This window comes from Neomonachus schauinslandi, chromosome 14 (genome assembly GCF_002201575.2).
Source record: "Neomonachus schauinslandi chromosome 14, ASM220157v2, whole genome shotgun sequence".
NCBI classification, from domain to species: domain Eukaryota; kingdom Metazoa; phylum Chordata; class Mammalia; order Carnivora; family Phocidae; genus Neomonachus; species Neomonachus schauinslandi.
The window spans coordinates 64780715-64805974 of NC_058416.1; the positions used below are offsets into that span (position 1 = coordinate 64780715).

The 25260-nt window shown below is 53.0% G+C and overlaps 1 protein-coding gene across 2 annotated transcripts in view; it reads left to right on the forward strand.

Moving 5' to 3' along the window:
• TANGO2 (transport and golgi organization 2 homolog) overlaps positions 1-25260 on the forward strand; it is a 38585-nt gene that overhangs the window by 8451 nt on the left and 4874 nt on the right. For both annotated transcript variants that reach the window (XM_044921287.1, XM_021690834.1), the window contains exons 2-6: positions 3120-3215; positions 12556-12644; positions 17683-17802; positions 18319-18433; positions 22170-22240. In XM_044921287.1, the coding sequence (XP_044777222.1) occupies positions 3160-3215; positions 12556-12644; positions 17683-17802; positions 18319-18433; positions 22170-22240 (451 nt within the window). In that variant the 5' untranslated portion in view covers positions 3120-3159. The remainder of the gene's footprint in view (positions 1-3119; positions 3216-12555; positions 12645-17682; positions 17803-18318; positions 18434-22169; positions 22241-25260) is intronic.

Below are 25260 nucleotides of genomic sequence, written 5' to 3' on the forward strand. Positions count from 1 at the left end.
TAGCCAGAGCTGCCCCCAGTGGATGGCCTTGCCCAGCAGCTGGGCACACAGCCCAGTGAGGTGCACAGCAGGCCAAGGCTTACATGATGGCCTCATCTGACAAGAGCTGCATGTCCTTGGTGGGGCAGCATGTCCCTGGTGGAGCAATCCTCAGAACAATCCTCTGTCCTGGTAGGGCTCTGGGTGGGTGGGATTTCAGAAGTGATGGGTTGGCAGGGCTTCTCCCACTGACCACAGTTGGCCTGGTTGCCACAGGCAGTGCCGGCTGGCCTCTCCTGCAGTATTCTCATTTGTGGGAGAGACTAGCTCCCTGGGAGTGAGAAGGCCTGTGTCTTCTGTGCTGGACCATGGCTGCGTGGCAGGTTCCCATCCCCTGCACCTGGCGGGTGGGGCCCCTCAGGAGGCCCCACATGCTTCCTACCTCCCTGCACAGCGTTCTGGACAATTTGATCTGTCTCATCAGCTGTGTCTAATCTGCTCATCTTAAATCCACTGCTGAGTTTTAATCTGTGGTTTCTTTAGCTTCTGGTCCTAAAAGTCCTTTCTGGTGCTTCGTGAACCTCCTGGTTTACTCTTTCTCACATCCTTTTCCTGCAAATATTCTCAAGCTTCTTTTTCCGCAGTGAGAGCCTGGTTGGTTTATGAGACGTGTGGGGATGCGTTTCTGCTGGTCTTTGCTTATGGCGCTTTGTTTTGTTATGTGGTGTTCTTTCTGACTGTCCTGCTCTTTGTCCTTGAAATGATTTGTGAGACTTCTCAGAGGTCTAGCATGAAGATGAGAACTTCGGTTCTCCAGGTGCCTAGGAGCACTACCAGTGCGGGAGCCCTTCCATCCAAGTCTTGGCATGAGGATCCCTGGACCCCCAGTGTGGCCCCGGCTGTGCTCTTGTGGCTTCTCAGGGACTCTCCCCACTTTGTGTGCTGTTCCTGTGGCCCCTGGGGGTGGCTGTGGATAGAGCCCCCCCTCACCCTAGGAGGGCTGCCTTTCAGGGTCCCAGCTCCACTCAGGGGAGGGTTTCCTACTACAGTCCCATCTTGGGGACAGCCCTGGGCCTCGTCTTCAGTCTCCCTCACCTTGGGCGACCAGAGCCCAGTTTGCCCAGATGGGCCAGTGCCTCAGGGCAGGAAAAGCCAGTGTACTCCGCTTTCTTTCCTCTCTGGGTTTCCACGTTCTCCGAGATACTGGCCAAATCCTGCATGACCTTGTTAGTTCATGGCTGCTTTTAAGATGTTTTCATATTCTTTCAAGCATTTTGAGTTGTTTTTACTAGAAGGGTCCAGTTCCAACAGCCTGCCCACCAGTCTTGATATCAGGTAAGCCTAGGATGATGGCCCTAGTGGGCACTACCAGGGCAGCCAAGGGTGGGAACCCAGCCTGCTCCTGTCACCTCGGGGCCCTCTTCTGCATCGGGCACTGCCTTCGGCTCCATCTTCCGGCACCCTGCATTTCTGCAGTGGCACTGGTCACCATGGTGATGTCTCACCTGCACAGTCAAGGGTTTTACTGAGGACAGGGTTGGGTCCCCTGAGGCATCACTGATGCTCGTGCCTGTAGGGGCTGGGGGGAACATGGGGCTGAGTCGTGGGGATCCCTCCAGGGCCTGTGGGAGCCAGTGGCGACAGTAGTCGAGTAGATCCTTCCTCCCTGACCCCCTCCCTCTACTTCCCAGGCCAGCCAGACCAGTGAGCCAGAAATGAGTGGAGAGGCAGGGACAGCATGATGTCATCCCCAGGAAGACCTCATGTGGCTCCGAGCTGTGGTCGTGTCCACGGGGCCAGCCTCAGGCTTTGGCCCCTCCTTGGCTCTTCCATGCTCTGTGGCCAGAGCCCCTGCCGCCTGTCCACCCACCCACCCATGCTTGGGTGCTGGCACAGCTTAGATGGCAGGGTCGGCGTGGTGGGAACATCCTCCTTCTGAGCCCCAAAACAGAAAATGTTTTGCTTCAGAGACCCAAGACCTGGGAGAAGTTGTACTGGCATAGAGGGGGGCTCTCACCTCTCCTCTGTTCACCTGCCCAATCCTATGGCCGGGGTGCGCCTCTCTCGGGACTGTCGTGTGTGGGTGGTGGGGACCCTGGCCTGGGGCAGGGAGCTGGAGCCCCTCTCGGCCCACTCCTGCTCCTCCCACGCCTGAAGTACCCTTCCCTCCCCCCACCTCCGTGTGGCTTCTCCAAGGCTTGGGGGCAGAGGGTTTGGAGTGGCACGGTGTTCGTGGTTTATGTTGAAACCTGGAGCAAGGATGGGCAGGGCCTGGGCATCTCATCCCACCTTCTCCCAGCTGGGGCCCAGTTCACAGACCCTCTTTAAAGATGCGGACCCCAAACCTTGCTCTAGTAGGTGCTGTGTTCTGGGCGGGGGTGAGGGGGGTGGCAGGGTACTGCACGGACCCTCCCCAGTCCCAGGGCTCCCCAGGCTAGTGCACTTGGAGCTCAGTGGACACACAGTCACACACATGCATGCAGACATCTGTGGAAGCACACTTGCAAACACACTTGCAAACACCCACACATAACTGTACACTTGCACATGCACGCAGACCTCAAGGCCTCATGTACATGCATATACGCCGAACACTCCCTCACCCCCCTTGCTCCTGAGGCTCTTCTGGGGGCATCTTTTTGGCTCCCTTTAGTGTCTCCGCAGCCTCTGTGTTGTCCGTTCCCTGGCTGCGGCCGCTGGCTCTGCTCTGCAGCCTTGCCCTGGCTCAGGCACACATGCAGGGCTAGAGACCCTCAGTCACCTTGTCCAGGGTCAGTGGCCTCAGGATCTCATCTCTGTTCTCAGTTTGGTTAGGGGAAAAGATCTGCTGGCCCCAGGGGCCGCCAGGTTCTCGTTCTTGCTCCTGTGGCCACCCTCCACGTGGTCTGTCCAGGGCCAGTGAGCGTGGCAGGCAGCGGGGGCCAGTCTGGCCTGTGCTGATGTGTGTGAGCACTTAGGGAGATGGTTGGGCGGTGCTGGTGAGTGTCACGGTGTCTGGTGTATGGTTCTGCCGTGTCCACAAGGGTCAGGGGCATCCCAGAGGCGGTTCTCTTCTGGGCCAGGGAGCACTGCAGGTTCGGGGAGGCAGTGGTGTGTTGTCTGCTGTTTATTCAACACATTTTTTTTTCTTTTTCCCGCAGACTGGTGACCCTGTGTGAACAAAGCTGCTCTCAGGGACCCATGTGCATCATCTTCTTTAAGTTCGATCCTCGCCCTGTTTCTAAAAATGCATACAGGTAACCCCCTTGCTCTGTGTCTACTACTGTCCTCCGCTTGGCCTCAGGTGCCCCACAGTCCTCATAGCGCCCAGGTGGGGACAAGCTGTACAGGCTGGGCCTGCCCTGTCCAACAGCAGTTATTCAGTGTGGGATGCAGCAGTGGGTACTGCCAGGTGGCAGGAAAGCTGAACTGACATACAAAGGTGCAGAGGCTTAGCTGCTTAAGGTCGCTGTAGGGGCAGGACAGAGGAGCCATGTTGGGCCAGGTAGGGGCGCAGCCCTGTGGTTTCTGCAGGGGCGCCAGGGGCAGCAGAACTGGCTTGATGAGCAAGAGCCCCATTTAGACTGGGCTCGTCTGTGTTGCCAGTGCTAAGTCTGGGTGGTGGTAGGAACACAGGGTCTGTGGGTCCTGAGCTGGGGAATGAAGGTGGGGGTGGGGAAGCTGGGAGATCAGCAGAGGAGGTGGGAAACTGAGGCCAGAGAGGGATGAGACATGATCCAGTGCACCCCCCTCCTCCCCACGACCTTGGGCTCTGGATGTGCCCCTCTGTTTCCTGGGGTACCCAGTGGGAATTTTTCCGTGTTTTTCCAAGTATGAGGCTGAGAGGTAACCCACACCCAAAATGAAATTTTAAACTGATCACTAGTACGATTGCTTGGAAAGTTTTCATCATTTTGAAATCTATACCAGAAATGATTTGAACCATTTTGATTAGCTTCTTAGACTTGAGTCACCATGCAAAATTGCACAGACACCATGCTGCCTAATTTTGTGCTGAATGAAACTCATTCCAGGCCAGAAGTTGGGGACTGAAGAGTCCCCAGTGTTCCCATCATGCAGAGGAATGGACAGCAGGGCCAGGCCAGGGTCCTGGAGCTGACCCTGCATGACCCCCAGCAGAATGAGCTGGGGTGTAGCCAGTGGGCAGGATCCAGGGGCAGTGATTTGAGCAGGGGAAGTGTAACATCCAGAATTATTAACTGTAACAGGATTGGAATGCCCTGGGTGGAACCCCGTCTTCCACCCTCAGGCTGAGAGCCAGACCTTGCCGGATACGCTCAGCCGCGGCACACTGGATAGCAAAGAAATCGCTGGGGTGCCATGGCAGTGGAGCTTGCTAGGAGTCTGCCCTCCGGTGTGCGGGCAACTGTCTTGGGAGGATACTGGGGAGAGGTGCTGGTCACTAGGTGCGTGGGGGAAGCCGCATGTGTAACCGGACTCATCCTGGGGGAGCCAGGCATGTTGCCAGGAGTGTCCTGCGGTGTCTCTTCAGCGCCCTCTACTGACGAAACTTAATATGGTACTAGCCCCAACGTCAGCTCCTTTATCCTGAGGAGGCAGTGAAGGGCAAATTTGGGGCTGAGACATAATAGCGGGATTACTGACATGGTCTACCCCTTTGGCTACTGAGGTTTCATGTGCACCCTTCTTTGCTCACGTGAACTCTCACATACCAACAAAATGACTCTGTTTTGACCTGATGAGGATTTCTCACACGGGGACACGCAGCCTGACAATTCCCTGAGTCTGTTCCTGGCTATATTTACTACCAGATTCAGCCGCAGCCTCCCTGGAAATGCTGTTTCCTGAGGTTACCTCCAGTCTCCTGCCCGTAAAATAAACATGGGAAGAAGGAGGAAGGAGGTCTCTCTTGTTTTCGCTCGGGACCTGTGCGTCACTGCCAAGACCTCTCCTCATAACGACTCCTTGTGGATTGTGATTCAAGACAGCCTTAATGTTTCTCTCCAGTGTATTCCAAAGCCCTAAGCCAAAACCTAAACATACCACCGCTAAAAATGCATACAGGTAACCCCCTTGCTCTGTGTCTACTGTCCTCCGCTTGGCCTCAGGTGCCCCACAGTCCTCATAGCGCCCAGGTGGGGACAAGCTGTACAGGCTGGGCCTGCCCTGTCCAACAGCAGTTATTCAGTTATTCACCGCTGGTGACTGACCAAATACACTTGTTTACCCTATTGCGTGGGGGGGTGGGGGCAAGAGGGACTTCCGGTAGCTGCTCCTACTCTAGCTGTGGGGTTGTCTGGCCCTTGAGAATGGGTGGGCTCTGGGCCCTTGGTATTCATGCTTCCATACGTGTGTGATAGGAGAAAAGGATGGGAGGAGCAGGGAGGGGGCTGCATGGGAGGGACACTGCAGCAGAGCCAGTGAGGAGAGGCCAAGCCTGGGCCTGTCAGAGATTGGAGAGGGGTTCCCGGTGCCTAGAGTGGAATGGGGAGCAGGCCAGGCTCCAGGGCCATCAGTGTGGTGGGGAGGAGGCCCTGGCTAGGCAGTGCTGCCAGGAGCCGATGGGGCCAGCAGGACCTGCCCCAGCGTCCCTCACTTGGGCTCCCTCCTGCTTTAGCCATCCCTGTCCTGGCCTGGGATGCACCAGCCTCTGCCCTCCACGTTAGCATGCACTGGTGTGTCTTCATCTCCCCCCACCTCCACCTAATAATTGGCAGGAATAGGAGTGTGTGCCATTCTAACCATTGACAAGTGTCCAGTTCAGTGGCATTAAGTACATTCACGTCGTTGTGCAACCATCCCCGCCATCCATCTCCAGAACTCTTCATTGTCCCCAGCTGAATCTCTGTCTCCACCAAACACTGACTTCCCGTTTCCCTCCCCCCAGCCCCTGGCAACCACCAGTCTACTTTGTTTCAATGACCTTGACTACTCTGGGGACCTCATATAAGTGGAATCGTAGTATTTTTATGAGACTGGCTTATTTTATTGAGCATAGTGTCCTCAAGATCACGGTGTAGCATGTGTCAGAATCTCCTTCCTTCTTAAGGCTCAGTAACATCCCACTGTATGCAGGACCACATTTTTATCCATTCATCTCTTGATGGACACTTGGACTATTTCCACTTCTTGGCTATTGTGAGTCATGCTGCCGTGGAGATAGCATACAAGTGTCTGTTTGAGTCCCGCTTTCCATTCTTTTTTTGGGGCGGGTATACCCCGAGGCAGAATTACTGGATCACATGGCAGTTCTGTTTTCAACTTTCTGAGGAACTACCAAATTGATACCTGCGAGTGTCTTTCGATGGCCGTGCCATAGGCTTCCCAAGCCATGCCAGCCCATGTATCGGTTTGGTGGTGGAGTATGTCTTCACGGTGTGTCATCATTGTTCACTGTCCAGACCAAGTTCTCTCCCACCAAGCCAGACAAACCAGGTGCCAGCGCCACCGTCCACTTGGACTCTGCTGCCCACCAAACTGGTCCACATGGCTGGGACCCATCGAAGACCCTGTGCTCCGTGTGCTCTCTTAGGCACCCTCAATATCAACACACGTGCAGTGGCCTCTTGGCACTTGGGGTAACGGGAAGCACCTGGTTTTGTTTGTGGGTTGAGCTCATCCCTGCAGTCATTGCTGCTCCAGGGTCAGATGGTTGCGAAGGGGACTTTTATAGCTGGAATGGTGGCCATCCTTGCCATGGAAAGTTGACTTTTGAACAACATGGATTTGAACTGTGCAGGTCCACTTACATGCCGATTTTTTCTTTTTTAAGATTTTATTTATTTATTTGACAGAAACACAGCAAGAGAGGGAACACAAGCAGGGGGAGTGGGAGAGGGAGAAGCAGGCTTCCCGCGGAGCAGGGAGCCCGATGCGGGGCTCGATCCCAGGACCCTGGGACCATGACCTGAGCCGAAGGCAGACGCTTAACGACTGAGCCACCCAGGTGCCCTGACATGCCGATTTTTTAAAGTACAGTACTATAAATGTATTTTCTCTTCCTTATGATTTTTTTTTTTTACTCGATTTTTCAAGTGATCTCTACACCCAGCGTGGGGCTCGGACTCACAACCCTGAGATCAAGAGTCATGGGTTCCACCAATGAGCCAGCGAGGCGCTCTTCTTTATGATTTTCTTAATAATGTTTTATTTTTCTCTAGCTTACTTTATTGTAAAAAATACGGTATGTAATATATATAACATATAAAATACATGGGGATTGAACTGTTTATGTTATTGGTAAGGTTTGTGGTGAACAGTAGGCCAGTACTAGTTAAGTTTTGGTGGAGTCGAAAGTTATACATGGATTTTTGGGGAGCCTGGGTGGCTTACTCGGTTAAGCATCTGCCTTCGGCTCAGGTCATGATCCCAGGGTTCTGGGATGGAGCCCCATGTTGGGCTCCCTGCCTAGTGGGAAGCCTGATTCTCCCTCTCCCTCTGCTGCTTCCCCTGCTTGTGCTCCCCCCTCTCTTCCTCTCTCTCTCGGTCAAATGAATAGATAAGATTTTTTTTTTTTTTTAAAGATTTTATTTATTTGACAGAGAGATAGAGAGCACAAGTAGGCAGAGAGGCAGACAGAGGGAGAAGGAGAAGGAGGCTCCCTGCCGAGCAGGGAGCCCGACGTGGGGCTCAATCCCAGGACCCTGGGATCATGACCTGAGCCGAAGGCAGCCGCTTAACTGACTGAGCCACCCAGGTGCCCCTGAATAGATAAGATCTTAAAAAAAAAGTTATACCTGGATTTTTGCCTCTGCGGGGAGGGCGGTTGGTTCCCTTAACCCCTGTGTTCGAGGGTCAACTGTCTATGTAAATGATTTAAATATCTGCCCTACAGAAAAGAATGAGACATCCTCACCTTTGACGCTGTGGGCAGTGTCACCCACGGCTCTGCCATTGCCAGATGCTGATCTCACGGGAATGTGTTTTCTGACCTCCCAGGAGTCAGTTCCTGGAAGATGAGCCTGTCCCTGTCATGCCCTGCCTGGGACTGGCCCAGCGATGGTGGTGCTTGGTCTGTGCCTGCCACTTTGCAGGCCTGCTGGTGAAAGGCATGGCTCCTGAAGCATCTCTCCTTCTCTTGGGCCTCGTTCAAGCATTGTATCATCTGTTTCCCCACGAGAGAAAGTGTAGCCTACCGCGGAGCATGCATCTTGTGGTCTCTTCCCCCCAGATTTGGCAGTCACAGTGTGTTGTTGAGTGACGCTCACCGGGTGCAGGCAGGGAGGGAGCCAGCTCAGCACCTGCCCAGGGAGTGAATGTGAGCATGGCCACTTCTGCAGAGCATCTCCAGGCCTGACGCTGGGCTGGGCCCTGGTGTCATGGATCCCGTGGTCTACACCTCCCATCCCCCATGTCAACATCCCACTGCCCCTCGCTGTTGGGGATACCCATCCCTCCAGATGTGGCAGCGGTCCCCAAGTCACATCCCACTGCTGCCTCCCCGCAAGCACTGCCCTGGCATGACTCCCCAAATGCCCTCGGGCCCCCCAACCTGTCCTCTTGGTGCTGAGCTGGCCCTGGTGAGGTGGGCTCCGTGGGAGTCACTCCCTCCTGGGGTTGCTTCTGCCATGGGGCATCATGGCCCCTGCCCAGACGTGGGATTCCCCTGGGTGGTCCCAGCCTCTGCCTCCCATGCCTGTTGTTACGTGGCACTTGGAACCTCCAATTTTTGGTGACAGTTACCCAGTGTGAGTACTGTCTGGGCGCCTGTTGTTTCCGTTCGTTTTAAATTTTAGTAAGGATATCTGCAGCACTGAGGCAAGGAGCATAGCAGGTAAGAAACGGTTTTAGCAGCCTGTGAGCTGCTGACTTGGAACTTTTCCGTGCTGGCTACAGCTTTGCTCCGGGATCCCCATGACCTTGCTCTGTGGAGGCAGCGGTGTTTCCCTGGGGTTCTAGTTATGTCCCTGATTGTAAAGGGGTACGTGCTCTTTGAAAAGAAGTCATACCCTACAGGATGTACAAAGTAAAATGTGAGCTCCCGTAACCCCTGTGGTAGGCTGATGGCTCCCAAGATTCCTGCTCTCGCTGTACACACCAATGTCATTCATTCCCCTGGTTGTGTGTGGGGCTGTGGGGCTCAATGTGAAGGGATTTTGCCAATGTGACAAAAGTCCCTAATCAGTTGAGTTGGAGTTAGTCAAATGGGAGCAGTCCTGGGTGGGTCTGATGTAATCAGAAGAGCCCCCAGGTGGGGCCAAGCCCCTCCTGAAGAGGTAAGCTGCTGTGCTTGGAGGGGCCCATGGCCAGGAACTGGGGGTGACCTCTAGGAGTTGAGAGTGACCCCGGCCTAGGATGGGAATTCTGCAGCAACCTCAGGAACATAAGATCCCGAACCTCAGTGACACCTTGCTGGTCGGCACCTTGGGTGCTACCTCAGGGGCCACTGAGCAGAGCACCCAGCACATCCCGGCCCGCGCTCCTGACCATAGACTGAGATGAGAAGTAGGCATTGCTCTGAGCTACTGTATACGCACGCTATGTGTGTGGCAATTTGTGAGGCCCCATAGAAAACCAGTATGCTTCCCATCAGGTAACACTGTCATGGCTGTAGTATAACTACTGTCTTTATCAAAATGTCTGTTTAGACTCATGAGCTAATTCCCCTTGTTGGCTCCAGTCTGGAGGGGCTGCTGGGCGAGCTGTCACATCCTTCTGGTGGCTTCCACGGGACTCATCACTGCTGGTGACATCACTGGGCCATGGGCCTGTGCACCTGCTACCTGGCACTAAACTCTCCCCAGATGGTGCACAGACTTGCCCCTCAGATGGTGCCGAGATCCCCCACCCCATAGTACACAGATTCAGCCCCTGAGATGGTGCCCTGACTCACCTTCTAGACGACACACAACTCACCTGCCAGATGGTGCACACGCCTACCTCCCCCAGATGGTGCACTGACTCACCCCCTAGATGGTATACAGACGCACTCTCCCAGATGGTGTGCAGACTCAGCCATCCCAGATGGTACACACTCACTCCCCAGATGGTGTGCAGACTCCGCCATCCTAGATGGTGTGCAGACTCACCCCCCAGGTGTTGCGCAGACTCACACTCTCATGTGGTACACAGATCTACCTAGTACCTCCAGACGGTGCACAGACTCACCCCCAGTAGCAGGGTGAGGAGTGCCCATCGATGAGTAATTAGTGGTTTCAGTTGTTAGAACAAAACAAACCTGACTTGCTGTCCTCCGAGCCCCTGACTGGTGGGCATGGCCCCTGCCCCTGGGCGCTGTGGCACAGATGGACTTTTATTGGTGTTGCAGTATCCAGAAGTGGGGAGTGAGGGAATACTTTCTCTTACTTGGAGCCTTGATGTGGGTACTCATCATGCCCACGTCTCCCAATTAGGTATTTAATGAAATCCCCAACAAACCACTAGCAATTCAGCGAAATAGTGACTCTTATGGCAGAAATAACCAGGCAGTTATTAATATTCCTAGTTATTAACAAATGCGTGTCACTGCTCCTTGTTTTAAAAATAGTAGGGAGTTGAAAATCTTAGGACAAGGTTCTGCTCAGTCAGCTTTTTTTTTCCCCCTAATTTTTCCTTTTCTGGAGACTTACGTAAGAATCAGAACCAGAAGCCAAAAGCACCAGTCTCCATTTGGGAAGCACCTCGCTGGCCTCCCCGGCCTCCCCGGCCCCCTCTCAGCACAGGTGTCAGGACGAGTGAGCAGAGGAGCGGTGCTTGGGATTCTGAAGAAGGACACTGTTTCCTGACCACGTGGAATGACCTCCACCCACAGGGGTTGGTGGGGTGCCCGGCCCATACACGTAGCCTGTGGGAGCGGTGCTAGCCAGGTTGGGTCCAGAATTGAGTCGCAGAAGGAAGGGACAAAGCAGATGTGGCAGAAGATAAAAGAGGTCAGGGCCCGGCTGGCTTCTCCCTAAGGCTGTCTTCCTCAGACCGGGCCTGGGGTCCGGCAGGTGGCGCTGCAGAGGATTGTTCTGTGAATGGCTGGGTTTCGTATCAGGGACAGCGACTGCTCCCTAGGTGCCTGTCCCTGAGACCTGGAGCAGCCCGGAGTGCTGTGCCCGGGGGGATAGAGGGCTGCTGCAGGCTGGACAGGTGTCCCGAAGGTGGTGAGACTGGAGGGTTTGATGGCCACTGCCAGGCCTTGGCCATGTTGGTGCCTGTGGCTGGGGCTGCGTGGGGAGGTATAGAGTTGGGGTGGGGGGCTACCGCACGCAGTGTGCACAGGATGAAAGCGCTTCTGTGGGCCTGGGCGGTGGTGTGGGTGCCAGTTTCACTTTCAGTTTTATGAACTTTGTTAACTCACATTTTACCATAAGCAAGTGTCCATAAAAATCTTTTTTTTTTTTTTTAAGATTTTGATTGACAGAGAAAGAGATGGTGCATGTGCGAGCCGGGGGGAGGGACGGAGGGAGAGGGACAGGCGGACTCTCCGCTGAGCAGGGAGCCCGATGCGGGACTTGATCCCAGGACCCTGAGATCGTGACCTGAGCTGAAGGCAGACACTTAACCGACTGAGCCACCCAGGCGCCCCTAAATGTTCATAAATATCTAAGAGTCAATACAAAAATGATTTTTGAAGACTCCTTAGGATCTGACCACTGACTAGACTGACTTGGTTTCAGACCCAGTGTGACCACAGGTGGCCAAGCCGTAGGTCCTGGCCCCGTGTCCTTTGCGCACCTGCCGGTGGTGCTCAGAGGGTCCTTTGGCTGTCCCTTCTTAGACCCAGAGGTCTCACAGACGTGGCAGCCCCACTCAGTCACAGTCTGTGTTCTTATTTAAAAGGGCAAAGCCGACTAGAAACTTTGTTTTCTTTTTTTTTTTTTTTAAGATTTTATTTATTTATTTGAGAGAGAGAGAGAAACAGCATGAGAGGGGAGAGGGTCCAAGGGAGAAGCTGGCTCCCTGCTGAGCTGGGAGCCTGATGCAGGACTTGATCCCAGGACTCCGGGATCATGACCTGGGCCAAAGGCAGTCGCTTAACCAACTGAGCCACACAGATGCCCAGAAACTTTGTTTTCTTATGTTAAAACTAGAACTCCTTTGAAAACGTTGACATCTTCTCTGCTTGCCAACAAAAAACTTGTTGGATTCATAATGCAAAAAACTAGAGAAACACAGAAGTTCTTACCCCACTTCCTTCCCCCAAACACCCCAAAATGCAGGACAGCAGCCTCCAGAGATCCTGTGCTCTGCCGCTGCTCCACATGTCCCCAGGGCCCTTCTGGTGGGCCTGCTCACATTTCCAGGAAGTCACGGGCTCACTGGGGATGGCCTCGGGGGAAGGGACAGATGGGCAGAAGGGGTACTTCTCTGCCACCGGGGCACCTGGGACATGCCTGTGCAGGTGCTGCTGCCCTTTTTGGGTAAGTGGGGTATGCAGGGTGGGATGGGATATGCGTCTTTGCCCAGCATCGCCTCTCTCTTCGTCAGGGTCCTGGGGCACAGTCTTGGCCGAAGGCTCCCTAGGAAACCCACCTGTCTGGCGCCGTCACGATCTTTGTCTCCTGAGGGTTCCTGTCCTCTTTAGGACTTGCCTATGTTGCTAAAGGAGGCAAATTTTCTTTGTTAACAGGAGAAAAAATTGGCTTTTCTGTTTTCCCCTGAGACCTTTGGTCATGCTTTCTCTTTCAGGCTCATCCTGGCGGCCAACAGGGATGAATTTTACCACAGACCATCCAAGCTAGCTGACTTCTGGGGGAGCAACAATGAGGTCCTCAGTGGTGAGTCTTTCCTCGGGGGGCGGCCACAACATGGCAGGAAGTAGGAGCCCCAGAGTGCTTTTAACTGTTATTGGTGCTGCCTCTCCGTGTAAGTGCAGAATGAAGGAGTGGACACTGACTGGTCTCATGGGGGAGGCTCCCAGGTTGGGGTCTAGGGCCAGCATTGAGGTGACCAGCCCCGAAGTGTCTACCCAGCGCCATCCACATGGTTTCATGTGTTGTGGGTTCCCAGAGAAGTAGCTGGAAGGATCAGTTGGTTTTATTTGGATCCACCTTTTCGCTGTGCACGTGTGGTTGGGTTTGTATGAGGTGCAGGTTCACATTCGGTCACTCTGTGAAGCATCATAGTTGGGGTGTGTGTGTGTGTGTGCGCGCGCGCGCGCGCGAGCACACACATTTCTCTTTACACACCGGCACGCCTTGCTCCAGAGATGGTCTGAATTTGGGAAGCAGAGGCTTGGTTGGAGCACGTTCAGATGGGAGCTGCATGAGGAGTTCCCACAGAGGGAGGCAGAAGCAGAGGTGACAGCTGTGTCCCCTGCTGGCTCAGCGGGCAGCCTCCCTGAGCCCCGTGGACAGAGAGCAGTTTCTGCCCATGGGGCGGACAGGGGTCTACTTGGAGGGCATGTGGACAGGTATTGGCCAGGCCAAGGTCCCTCTGCCTGCGAGCTAGGCATCAGGGAAGCAGAAAGGAACCTGGCAGGGCTGACAGGGGTGCTCAGGTGCCCAGTGGGCTGAGTGGGTGCCCTCAGGGGTCTGGGGACACCAGGTGTGCCCTGCTTCGCCTTCAGCATCTAAAAGCTTGACTGTGGAACTTCTATAGAGGGCCTCCTGTATAGACTGGTTGGGCATTGGTGTGAGGAAAACACTGCCCAGGCTGGATCGTTCTGGTGCCATGTGGAAAGAGGACAGGAGTGGGGAGACTGAGGCAGGGCAGTGTCGTGGACAGGAGGTCTGGCAGGTGGTGGGGAAAGCTGTTGTGAGACCCCTCTCACTAAGAGCAAGAGGGAGAAGAGGCTAGGTCTCTGGGTTATGTCTTGGCCTCCTCAGAAGCTGCACGGGAGACATTGGAAATGTCTAGATGTGCGGACAGAAGTGGGGGGCCAGAGACCCCTGTTGTGTAAGCTCCAGGTACTTCAGTACAGTAACCCCAGGGGGGCCATGTATGTGGGGTCCTTGGCTGGGCCAGCCATGGCTCTCCCAGAGGTCGAGGGTCAGGCCTGCAGGGCAATGCGAGGAGGGCTGAGGGGAGCCTGTGGGCCTGGCCAGTACCATGCCAACCATCCTGAGCTAGAGTAGAATGGAAGGGGGTCATGGGGATGGGGCAGGCTGTGTGTGTTGCTGCTGCAGGGCATGAATGGGTGGCTGTAGTGGCGTGGGGGGGGTGGGGACTGGTCAGGGGGGGTGGGGTGAGGGGTGAGGGCCTGATGGCACTTCTTGAGTATTTTTGTAGAGCAGTACACAGATGAAGGGTTAGCCTGTTTGGGCTCCTTTGGCCATCCTGACCACCTGGGCTCCATGCTGCTTAGGCACTCAGGCCTGCACCCTGCCCCTAAATCAGGGCCAATCCCTGCTGAGGGGTTCCAGCCACTTGGAATCCTTCACCCTTTGTAGTGATTTGGAGTTGGTCTCTGGCATGCTGATACGGGGCTCCTGCCTAGTGGGAGGGTGGCCCTGCTGCATGACAGTGCCGGGTGGGCCCAGTGGCCACTGCACCAGTTAGGGCTGGAAGACACTAAGATCCACATCCTCCCGCCATCTGACATCACCAAATTGTGTGCAGAATTGTAGGCCAGTGGTTCTCCAAATGCGATCTGTGAGCTAGTAGCATCAGCATTGCTTGGGAACTTGTTAGAAGTTTAGAAAAATTCAGGTATTATTTTTTAAAATATTTTTTCTGTCTCCTGCTCTTTCTTCTCGATCTCTTTCCTTCTCTCTGCCTATTCACACATATAGGTTGTGTTGTCCCACACTTTGATGATGCTCAGTTCATTTTATTAAAAGATTTTATTTCTCAGTTTTTTAGAGAGAGTGTGCACACGGGTGTGCATGAATGAGGGGAGGGGCAGAGGAAGAGAGAGAGAATCTCAAGCAGATACACTGCTGAGTGCAGAGCCTGACGCGGGGCTCAGTCTCACGACCCTGAGATCATGACCTGAGCCAAAATCAAGAGTCAGACACTTAACTGACTGAGCCACTCAGGCACCCTTGATAATGCTCAATTCATTTTTAAAAACCCTCTTTTCTCTCTGTTTCATTTTAGATCATTTCTATTGCCATAACTTCACATTCACTAATCTTCCTTTCTCCGGTGTCTAATCTGCTTTTAACCTCATCGTATATGTTTTTTCTCTCACACATTGTAGTTTTTATCTCTAGAAATTCAATTTTTCTATCTTCTTTGTATGTTCTTAACTGTTTTAGCATACAGAGTATAGTTTTAATAGCTGTTTAAATATCCTTGTCTGCAAAGTCTGATGTCTGTGTCAGTTCCAGTTCAGTTTGACTAGATTGATTGAACTTTTAGTAAGCAGGGCCATGTTTTTCTGCTTCTTTGCATGCTTGGTAATTTTTGATTGGATGCCAAACATTTATGGGTTTTATCTTGTTGGGGACCGAATATTTTGTATATCTATAAATATTTCTGAGCTTTGTTCTGGGACACAGTCAAGATGCTCAGAAACAATTTGATCCTTTCAGGTCTTGCTTTTAAGATTGGTTAAGTGGCTCTGAAGCTATGCCCAGTCTAAGGCCAATGATTCCCTACTCCTCAGGCAAGATCCTTCTGTCTTCCCTTGCCTGTGCTCCCTAGATCTTGAGGTTTTCCAGGCTGACTTCTAGGAACAGGCACTATTCCCAGCCCTGCGTGAGCACTGTCTCCTCTAATCTTTCTGGATGGCTCTTTCTTGGCCACAGGTAGTTTCCTCACACACATGTACCGATCAGTTGTCTGGGGTTCTGTGCAGCTCTCTCCTCTCTGGTCTTCTGTCCTGGGAGCTCTGGTCTCCTCAATCTCCTCAGGCTCCCAGCCCTTCTCCTCGGCCAGGGAGTCCAGTGGAGTCCAGACCCTCAGCCTGGGTCTCCTCCCCATGCAGTGTCCTGGAGACTCTCTCCAGTCTTGGGGTTCGCCTAGTTTATTTTTTGTCTCATAGATCTGTGTCCTTTGTTTTTTGATGTCCAGTATCTTGAAATGCATTGTTTCATGTATTTTCTTTTGGTGGTTTTAGGTAGGAGAGTAAATCTGGTCCCTGGTGATTGGCCAGATACGGAATTCTTGTTTACTTTTCAGTGTTTGATTTGTAGGAGTTTTTTATGCATTCTGGATTGGAGTCCCTTGTTGGATAAATGTATTGCCTCCTCATTTTCTTAATGACATCTTCTGGTGAGCAGAATATTTTCTTTTCGTGAAGTGAAGTTTACTCTTTTATGGTTTATTCTGTTTGTGTCTTTGCCTACCCTAAAGCCATAAAGATGTTTTCCTCTTTTTGCTTCTAGAAGCCTTTTGATTTAGGGTTTTGTGTTTAGGTCTATGATTTATCTTACATTTTTGTACTTGGTGTGAGGTAGGGGTTGAGATTCATATCTCAAGTTCTCCTAGCCTTATTTATTGAATAGATAACTCTTTTGCCTATTGCATTCCTATGGCAACGTGGTTGAAAATCAGTTGAACACATGTGTGGATCTATTTTGGGCTCCTTTGTGTGCCATTGATCTGTTTGTCTGTCTTGATGCCAACATCACACTGTCTCGATTGCTGCAGTTTTTTTAGCAAGTTTTGAAATCAAGTGGTGTTAAGTCCTCCAGCTTTGTTCTATTTCAGGACTCCTTTGGCCATCCTGGCTCTTTTGTGTGTGCATATAAATTTTAAAGTCAGCTTGTTAATTTCTATAAAATAGAAAAGCTTCCTGGGATTTGGATTTGGATTGTGTTGACTCTTCTGGCCATTTGGAGAGAACTGTCGTCTTAACAATATTGACTCTTCGGTTGAGGAACGGGGCATCTCTGTCTGTCTTTTAGTTACAGATTCTTGACTTCTCTCAGCACTGCTCTGTGGTTTTCAGTCTTTAGGTGTTACGCATTTTTCCTTAAATGTTTTCCTACGTTTTGTTTTATTTAATGCTATTGTAAATGGTATCTTTAAATTTTCATTTTCTGATTCTTGCCTTTATTTACTTAGCAGTTCTAGTAGATTTTTTTAAGTTAATTTATTTTTTTTAGTAATTTTTGTATCTAACACCAGGCTCAAACTCAGGACCCTGAGATCAAGAGTCCCATGCTCTTCTGACTGAGCCAGCCAGGTGCCCCCAGCAGATTTTTTTTTTTTTTTTTTTTGTAGATTCCTTTTGGATTTTCTTCACCTGTAATCCTCTCATCTACAAATACAGTTTACTCCTTCCTTTCTGATCTTTCCATCTTTTTTTCTTTTACTGTTATAATTTATTATTATTATAAAAATGATATTTTAATGATTTAGCTGCTTTTACCCCAGTCTTCAACTGAAATGATCCTCTAATCTAGGAAGACACTTTGCTATGACTTAAAGGGCCTCACTGACCCAGTGGTGAGGCCCCATGGAGGGCTAACCATGACCTGGGCCTATGGGGTGGGAATCAAGCAAACAGGTGGGCCTGGATGTGCTCCGGGCTCCTAGTGAAGCACCCAGCCTGAGGGCCTGTGTGTCCTGCTGGGGGAGGAAAGCCAGCGGCCCTGCACCTGATCCAGGATGTGGGATTGGGGCCTGGTGCCATTGCTAGGATGGAGCTGGTACTGTGCTCCCAGCCCAGTGTTGATCCAAGCATCAGGATGCATTCCACACATGCCAGGTCCCATTGCAAGCTTTCAGGGGCTCCATGGGCATCAGATGTCATCCTGGGAGCATGATCTATCTCACATGCCCTGTGGGCTTTAGGGCTGCGTTGCCCTGAGTAGTTCAAGCCCCTATTCCTTAGCCAGGGCTGCTGGGCTGAGCATGTATCTCGCTAGCACACAGGGCCAGGGCAGTAGGCGCTACTGGTGGTGACACTATCATCTGCCACAGGGCTTGACATGGAGGAAGGCAAGGAAGGAGGCACGTGGCTGGGCATCAGCACACGGGGGAAGCTGGCCGCACTCACCAACTACCTGCAGCCACGGCAGGACCCAGATGCCCGGGGCCGAGGTACCATGGGGCTGTGGTGGAGGGTGCGGGGCAGGGGGACGGGCTTTCCTGGACACATGTGGACACAGGAGGAGGAAGAAGGGGAAGTGGGGTGTTTCCGGCTCTGAGGCCCACTGGCTGGCATCACTGTGGGAACCCCCCCTCCGCCTGGCCCACACAGCACCTACCTGCACAGACATGGTTTGCCCCTCTCAGGGAACACTCTCCACATTTGTGCCCCAGGCCAAAGTGTCACTTCTGGCTGTTGTCATTGTCCTGCACCTGTCAGATGTTTGCAGAGCAGTACCCCATGGGAAGACAGCTCCGTGGACACACATTGTCCCCACTGAAGATTTTTTTCCCCTCATGCTGCACCTCCATTTAGGGTATAATGGCAGAAAAAAAAAATTAAAACCCAACAAAAACAGAGTTCTTGATGCAGACCTCCTTAGCTGCCATGGGAATGAGGTATGGCTCCCCAGGACGAGGGACTCAGCCCTGCTGCCTTGGCCATGTGTATCTGTCCCCTACCCACAGGTGAACTTGTGACCCACTTTCTGACTACAGACATGGACAGCTTGTCCTACTTGAAGAAGGTCTCTGCGGAGGGCCATCTGTACAACGGCTTTAACCTCATAGCAGCCGACCTGAGGTGGGTCTGCTGGGAGGGAGACGGCAGCCCATCGGGCACTGCCACAAAGCTGAGTTGTGGGCTTGATGGGAAATGGGGTTCCCGCCCTGCCACTCACCTTGGGGTACTGCGGCAGCCTCTGCAGGAACATCGCTCCTGGTGGGCATGGTGAGGGTCCCCAGGGCCGGCCGACTGTTGCGGGGGTGCAGGGATCAGAGCCCGGGCTTCCTGAAGCAGTGTCAGGGTCGCTGGCTCCTACATGCGAGCTATAACATGACTGCAGCGGGCATCTCCAGTCACGGGGGGCACCCCTTGCCCACGCCGGCCCCTTGCCCCTGAGCTCTCCTCTACGTGTCCGTGGCTCAGGAGTGCCCTGTTGTGGAGCTGCACCTCACTTGCCCTGTTCTGTGCTGCACAGAGGTGCCCCAGGCTGGAGGAGGAAGGCCCAAGCACCGCTGACCGGGGTCCGGAGCAGCTGGTGCTGGTCAGGTGCTGCTGAGCTCTGGGGCCTCACAGTGGCTTCTTTAGGGAGGTGTGTCTGAGCATGTGGCCTGGATCATCTCAGCTTCTGCAAGGGGCTCAGTGGACAGCTCCCAGGGCCCGTCTGGAGTTGTCAAGGGGCAACACAGCTGTCCCAGCTGCCCATGGGCCCCGTCACCAGAGGACGTGGAGGTTCTGCTGTGCAGGCATTTGGGGGAAGTCTTCCCCTACCTGGAGTCGGGCAGATAGGTAAGGAGCAGAGGCAGGAGGAAGGGTCCCCAAGAGGCCTGGAGCCTCAGGGGCGCCTGTGCCGGCCACGAGTCAGGAGGCTGGTTGCTGGAACCTGGCAGGGGCCCGCGGCAGTTGGGGTGTTGCCAGGCCCAGTGAGGCACTCAAAAGTGCAGCAGTAGCCGGCAGGTGCCCACATGGCCGTGTGGGGGTGGATGCTGAGCCCTTCATGTGCAGCGCCTGGCACATCCTCACAGCCACCCCGTGTGCACCTGCTGTGGCCGAGCTCCGACATGGCGAAGACCCCTGCTGGTGTGCAGTGGGGCTGGGGTCCCCGTGCTGCTCTGGGTTGTTGGCTGGGGTCCGGGTGCCCCTGGAGACCGCAGCCCCATCCCACCAAGTGGGCACCAGGTTGGGAGGAGCACTGCGCTCACGGCCGTGGCGGCTTGCGGCATCTGTGTTTCTAGCTAAGGTGCTCGCTGGCCATTGTTGGGCTGTGGCCTGGCTTCTCCGAGTGCATTTATCTGTGTGGCTCCTGGGCCTGGACCCTGGCCATGGCCCTGCAGCAGCTCAGGCGCCAGCTGCACTGCTGTGGGCCTCCACAGGGCTGTCTCTAGGCCAGGGCCTATTGCTCAGCAGCGTTTGCTGAGTGCCGGCTGAGAGGTGGGCACTGCCCATGGTCCGCCTCCCCCGGGGGACGCTGAGTCGTGAGGTGAAGTGATTGTTGGTGTTTGGTGCAGAGTAGTGGGAGTCCTGTGGTACCCTTGTCCCCCGGAGGGGGGTGGTGACCCCAGAGCCTGTGCCCAGGACTGTTGATCAGATGCCAGTGGACAGTGGCAGGGGGAGCGGCTGGGGCTGTGTGCTGGGTGCCAGGCGCCTACCTGGCCCTTTCTCCAGGTGTGCAGACAGATGTGGCGACAGATGAGTAGACACTACTGACAGTCTTGGTGCATAAGGCAGATCACGGCCGGTGGGGGAGTGGTAATGCCATAGCCATGAAGGGTGGCCGATGTGGAGAGGCCCTGACTGGGTGTCCTAACCTCCGATGCCCCAGGGCCCACGTGCATTCCTCAGAGCAGGCCGCACAGAGTGGCTGGTGGATTCAGGCATTGGTGGGAACAGCCCGACAGGGCGGGTGGGGCGTCCTGTGCTCCCTCCTGGAGGACTTGCACTTTACAGATGTGGGCTGGGGACTGCAGGGGTTTTGTGAATTTGTCCTTCAGTGAAGCGAGCATCCATTGTCCTTCCCTCCTGCCCTCCCCTTATGCACCCCCGCTGCCAGTGCCCCAGAGGTCAGTGCATGTCGTCAGCTTCCACCAGGGGAGGTGGTCAGTACCCCGTGGTTGGCCCATGACCAGACACCTGGCCTGAGCCTACTTCCTTCCACAAGGAGCCCCAGGCCCACTGTGCCTTGAGTGTCCACTGCATGTGGCCTGCTCAGCCCCACTGGACAGATCGACACATTGATGTGGAGGCTGCAGTGGCCATGGGAGGAGGTGGGGCTGGCGTAGGTACTTGCTGCCCTGGACCTCTCCTCCGCACCATGGGCAGCTACTGCAGGGAGACTTCCATGCCTAGCAGGGACCCCTTTGCTTGTCATTCTCTCTACAGCTGACCCGGTCTGGGAGACCAGTAGACCAGCAGGACTCAGTGCTCAGCAGCCATGTCAAAGTGGCTGGGTGACGAGGGCCCCATTCTCTGAGTGGACACATGCATGGGCAGGCGGCTCCTGCAGGTGGGCTTGGGCCCATCTGTGCCTGAACAGCTCTCCTGGCTCCTGGGGCCACAGGGTCAGAGCCTGCCTCCCTAGACACTGCTCTCAAGGCCAGGTGGTCGCCAGGGCAACTGAGTGGGTTATGCCCAAGGGCCAGGTGTGGAGGGCTGAGGCCAGAGGGTGGAGGGAGCCGGCAGTCAGCAAGGAACCCCAGTGGTAGGTGCCAGAAGGAAGTCAGGGTCAAGAAGAAGAGAGCCTTGGGGCACCTGGGTGGCTCAGATGGTTAAGCATCTGCCTTCCGCCCAGGTCATGATCCCAGGGTCCTGGGATCAAGCCCCACATCAGGCTCCTGGCTCAGCGGGGAGCTTGCTTCTCCCTCTCCCTCTGCCTCTCTCCCTGTTCATGTTCTCTCTCTGTCTCTCTCTCTGTGTCTCTTTGTCTCAAATGAATAAATAAAATCTTTAAAAAAAAAAAAAAAAAGAAGAGAGCCTCATTGGTATCACGGTTTGTCCCTGACCAAGCATGGCAGGAGTGGGTGTCCAATCCACAGGTCTTCATGCTTTCTAGCTTTGTGCCTATAAACACAATTTCTGAAGTCATTAGCCAGATATCTTGAGAAATGAGCCAGGGGCTGTGGGGAGGAAGAACACAAGCAGAATGTGAAGCCCCCTGGGGCCAGGGTGGGCACAGCCAGAGGGACTCCCTGGCAGCCCCACTCGGCTCTTTCTTTGCAATGGTTCATCCTGGAGGTTAAGGTTCCTGTGTGGCGTTTCCTGCACCTGTAGCAAGGCGGCTCACAGGCCAGGAAGAGTCCTTCCTAGTTTGCAGAGAAGGCAATTTCAAGGAAGATTTACTATGGTATTTAGGAGTGGGAACATTTTCAGCTCTGAGCATTTTGAACTATTTTTAAATGCACACTCAGCACATAAAAGTAGGCAAATGTGATCTTTGGTGCTTTGTTTGGAAGCCTCTGTTACCCTGGGGTATTCCACCGTGTCTGGAGGTGTCCAGAGATGGGCTGTGGGGGTGGGGACTGGTGTCTGTGGGCACAGTGCAGTTACTAACGCACATAGCATGCGAGTACCTGTGTCATGGGGGCATGTGGTGAGGCAGGAGGGTCTTTTAGATGCTTCTCCCAGGCCAGTGGTCTCTGGTGAGCCAGGAGTCAGGAGCCAGGGGTCTCAAAGATCCTACCTGGGAGGTAGGGGCCCTGACCAGCTCCTGTCCTGGTTGCAGCGAGCCATTGTCCCTGTCCTGGACTGTGGAGATTGCCAGACAGTGAGAGATTTGGATGCCCCATAGCTCCCATCTGACTCTCTTTCCTCCTGTCCACAGCACAGAGAAGGGAGATGTCATTTGCTACTATGGAAACCGGGGGGAGCCCGAGCCAGTCGTCCTGGCACCAGGTAAGCCTACTCTGGTGGGTGGTGACAAGGTGGGGGCTGCTTCTGTGGGGACACTTCTGTACTTTTCAGAGACTGGGTCCCTGTCACATTTCTCTCCTGGGATTATGCTCCTTGGCCGTTTGTGTGCCTTATGCCCCCATAGTGGCCCATGGCCTACACTTGGTCCACATGTCAGGCTGCCCACAGCCAGGGCCACCTTCTCCTAGCACTGAGCCCGTGACTGCCCAGAGAGAATTGAAAAAGGACAATCCGCAAAAGGACACAGAGGCCCCTCCTACCCCCACTTCTATGCGTTGGCCCAGAGGCCTTTGTGGAAGCATCTGGAAACTACCCCTGTGATGCCCTCTCTCATTTTTCAGTACTTGAGATCCTGTGACTGGAGATGCTTATTTTCTGCTAAAGGGAGGAAGGAAGGGACAGAGGGAGAGAGGGAAGGTTGAAGGGAGGGAGCGAGGTCATTTCAAATACATCGTGTTGTTTCCCTGAGCTTGATCCTGCCTGACCGTGTCACTTTTTAAAAATAACAGCTTTATTTTTAAAATGTTTTATTTATTTATTCATGAGAGTCAGAGAGAGAGAGAGAGAGAGAGAGAGGGGCAGAGGCAGAGGGAGAAGCAGGCTTCCCGCTGAGCAGGGAGCCCGATGCGGGGTTCGATCCCAGGACCCTGGGATCATGACCTGAGCCGAAGGCAGACGCTTAACCATCTGAGCCACCCAGGCGCCCCAAATAACAGCTTTATTGAGATGTAATTCACATATCATACAATGTACTCACTTAAACTGTACCATTCGGTAGATTTTAGTTTATCCGCAAAGGTGTGCAACTATCACTGCTATGGAACCCCGTGACATTTTCATCACCCCAAAAAGAAACCCCTGTCTCCATTAGCGGTCACCCCCCCCCCTTGACCCCTCAGCCCCAGACAACTACTAATCTACTTTCTGTCTCTGTGGATTTGCCTATTTGGAAATTTTGTACAAGTGTAATCATCCAATATGTGGCCTTTGGGACTGGCTTCTTTCTTAGCATCATGTTTCCAAGGTCCATCTACGTTGTGGCATGAATTAGGGCTTCATTCCTCTTTACGGCTGAATAATAGTCCATTGTCCAGATATTCTACATTTTGTTTTTCCATTCATCTGGTTGATGGACCCTTGGGTTGTTTTCAGCTTCTGGCTATTGTGGATCGTGCTGCCATGAACATTTGTTGTAAGTTTTTGTGGGGACCTGTGTTTTCCTCTCTTTTATGTGTATACTTAGGAGTGGAAGTGCTGGATGGTAAGATAATTGTTTAACCCCTTTGGGGAACTGCCAAACTTTCCCAAAGCAGCTGCACCATTTACATTTCCCACCAGCAGCATCTGAGGTTCCAATTTTTCCACATCCTCACCAGCAGTTATTATTGTCTTTTATTTATTTATTTATTTAAAGATTTTATTTAATTGACAGAGAGAAAGAGAGCGTGAGAGGGAACACAGCGTGAGAGGGAACACAAGCAGAGGGAGTGGGAGAGGGAGAAGCAGGCTTCCATCCGAGCAGGGAGCCCGATGCGGGGCTCGATCCCAGATCATGACCTGAGCCGAAGGCAGTCACTTAACCAAAACTGAGCCACCCAGGCGCTCCTGTCTTTTTTTTTTTTTTTTTAAGATTTTATTTATTTATTTGACAGAGAGAGAGAGAGACAGACACAGAGCACAAGCGGGGAGCAGCAGAGGGAGAGGGAGAGGGAGAAGCAGGCTGTCTGCTGAGCAGGGAGCCCGATGTGGGACTTGATCCTAGGACCCTGAGATCATGACCTGAGCCAAAGGCAGACGCTTAACAACTGAGCCACCCAGGAGCCCTTATTATTGTCTTTTTTGAAAAGATTTTTAAAATTAAAAAAAAAAAATCTTTATACCCCATGTGGGGCTCAAACTCAAAACCCCGAGATCAAGAGTCTCACGCTCCCCCGGCGGAGACAGCCAGGCGCCCCTGTCTGTCTTTCTGATTACAGCCATCCTAGTGGATGTGAAGTAGTACCTCATGGTGATTTTGATTCGCGTTTCTCTGATGACAAATGATGTTGAGCATCTTTTCATATGCTTATGGGTCATTTATATGTCTTCTTTGAAGAAATGTCTATTCAGATCCTTTGCCCATTTTTAAATTGGGTTGTTATTTTTAATTTTGAGTTGTAGGTTTTTTTCTCTTTTTTAAGATCTTATTTTTTTATTTTATTTATTTTTAAGATTTTATTTATTTGAGAGAGAGAGAGCCTGAGCGGGGAAAGGGGCAGAGGTAGAAGAATACTCCCCGCTGAGCAGGGAGCCATATGTGGGACTCGATCCCAGGACCCTGGGATCATGACCTGAGCTGAAGGCAGACACCCATCCGCCCCTAAGATTCTATTTTTAAGTAATCTCTGTGCCCAGTGTGGGGCTGGAACTTACAACCCTAAGATCAAGAGTCACATGCTCTTCCAACTGAGCCAGCCAGGCGCCCCATGTTATAGTTCTTTATATATTCTAGCTACCAGTCTTGTATCAGATGTATGATTTGCAAAAATTGTCCCCCTTCTGTGGGTTTTCTTTTCACTTTCTTGTTGATGTCTTTTGGGGCACATCATTTCAAATTTTGGTGAAGTCCAGTTTATTTCTTCAGTTGCTCGTGTTTTTGGTGTCATGTTTAAGAAATCATTGCCTAATCTAAGGTTGGTAGGTTTTCTCCTATGCGTTTTTCTAAGGCTTGTAGTTTTAGCCTTTATGTTTAGATCTATGGGACATTTTGAATTGATTCTTCTGTATGGTGTGAGGTAGGGATTCCACTTCCTTATTTGCATGTGGCTACCCAAGTGCCCAGCACCACTGTGGAGTAGTCTTCCCTGCTTCTCTTGATGGATAAAGCACAGTGATACCCCAGCCTGGTGGCCCAGCAGAGCCAAGGCTATCTTCCTTGGAAGTGGCTGCAATCACCTCAGACTCAGTCAAGATCCTCACCCTGTGAGGAGCTGCAGCAGGGGGTGCTGGCTTCCTGTCTTTGG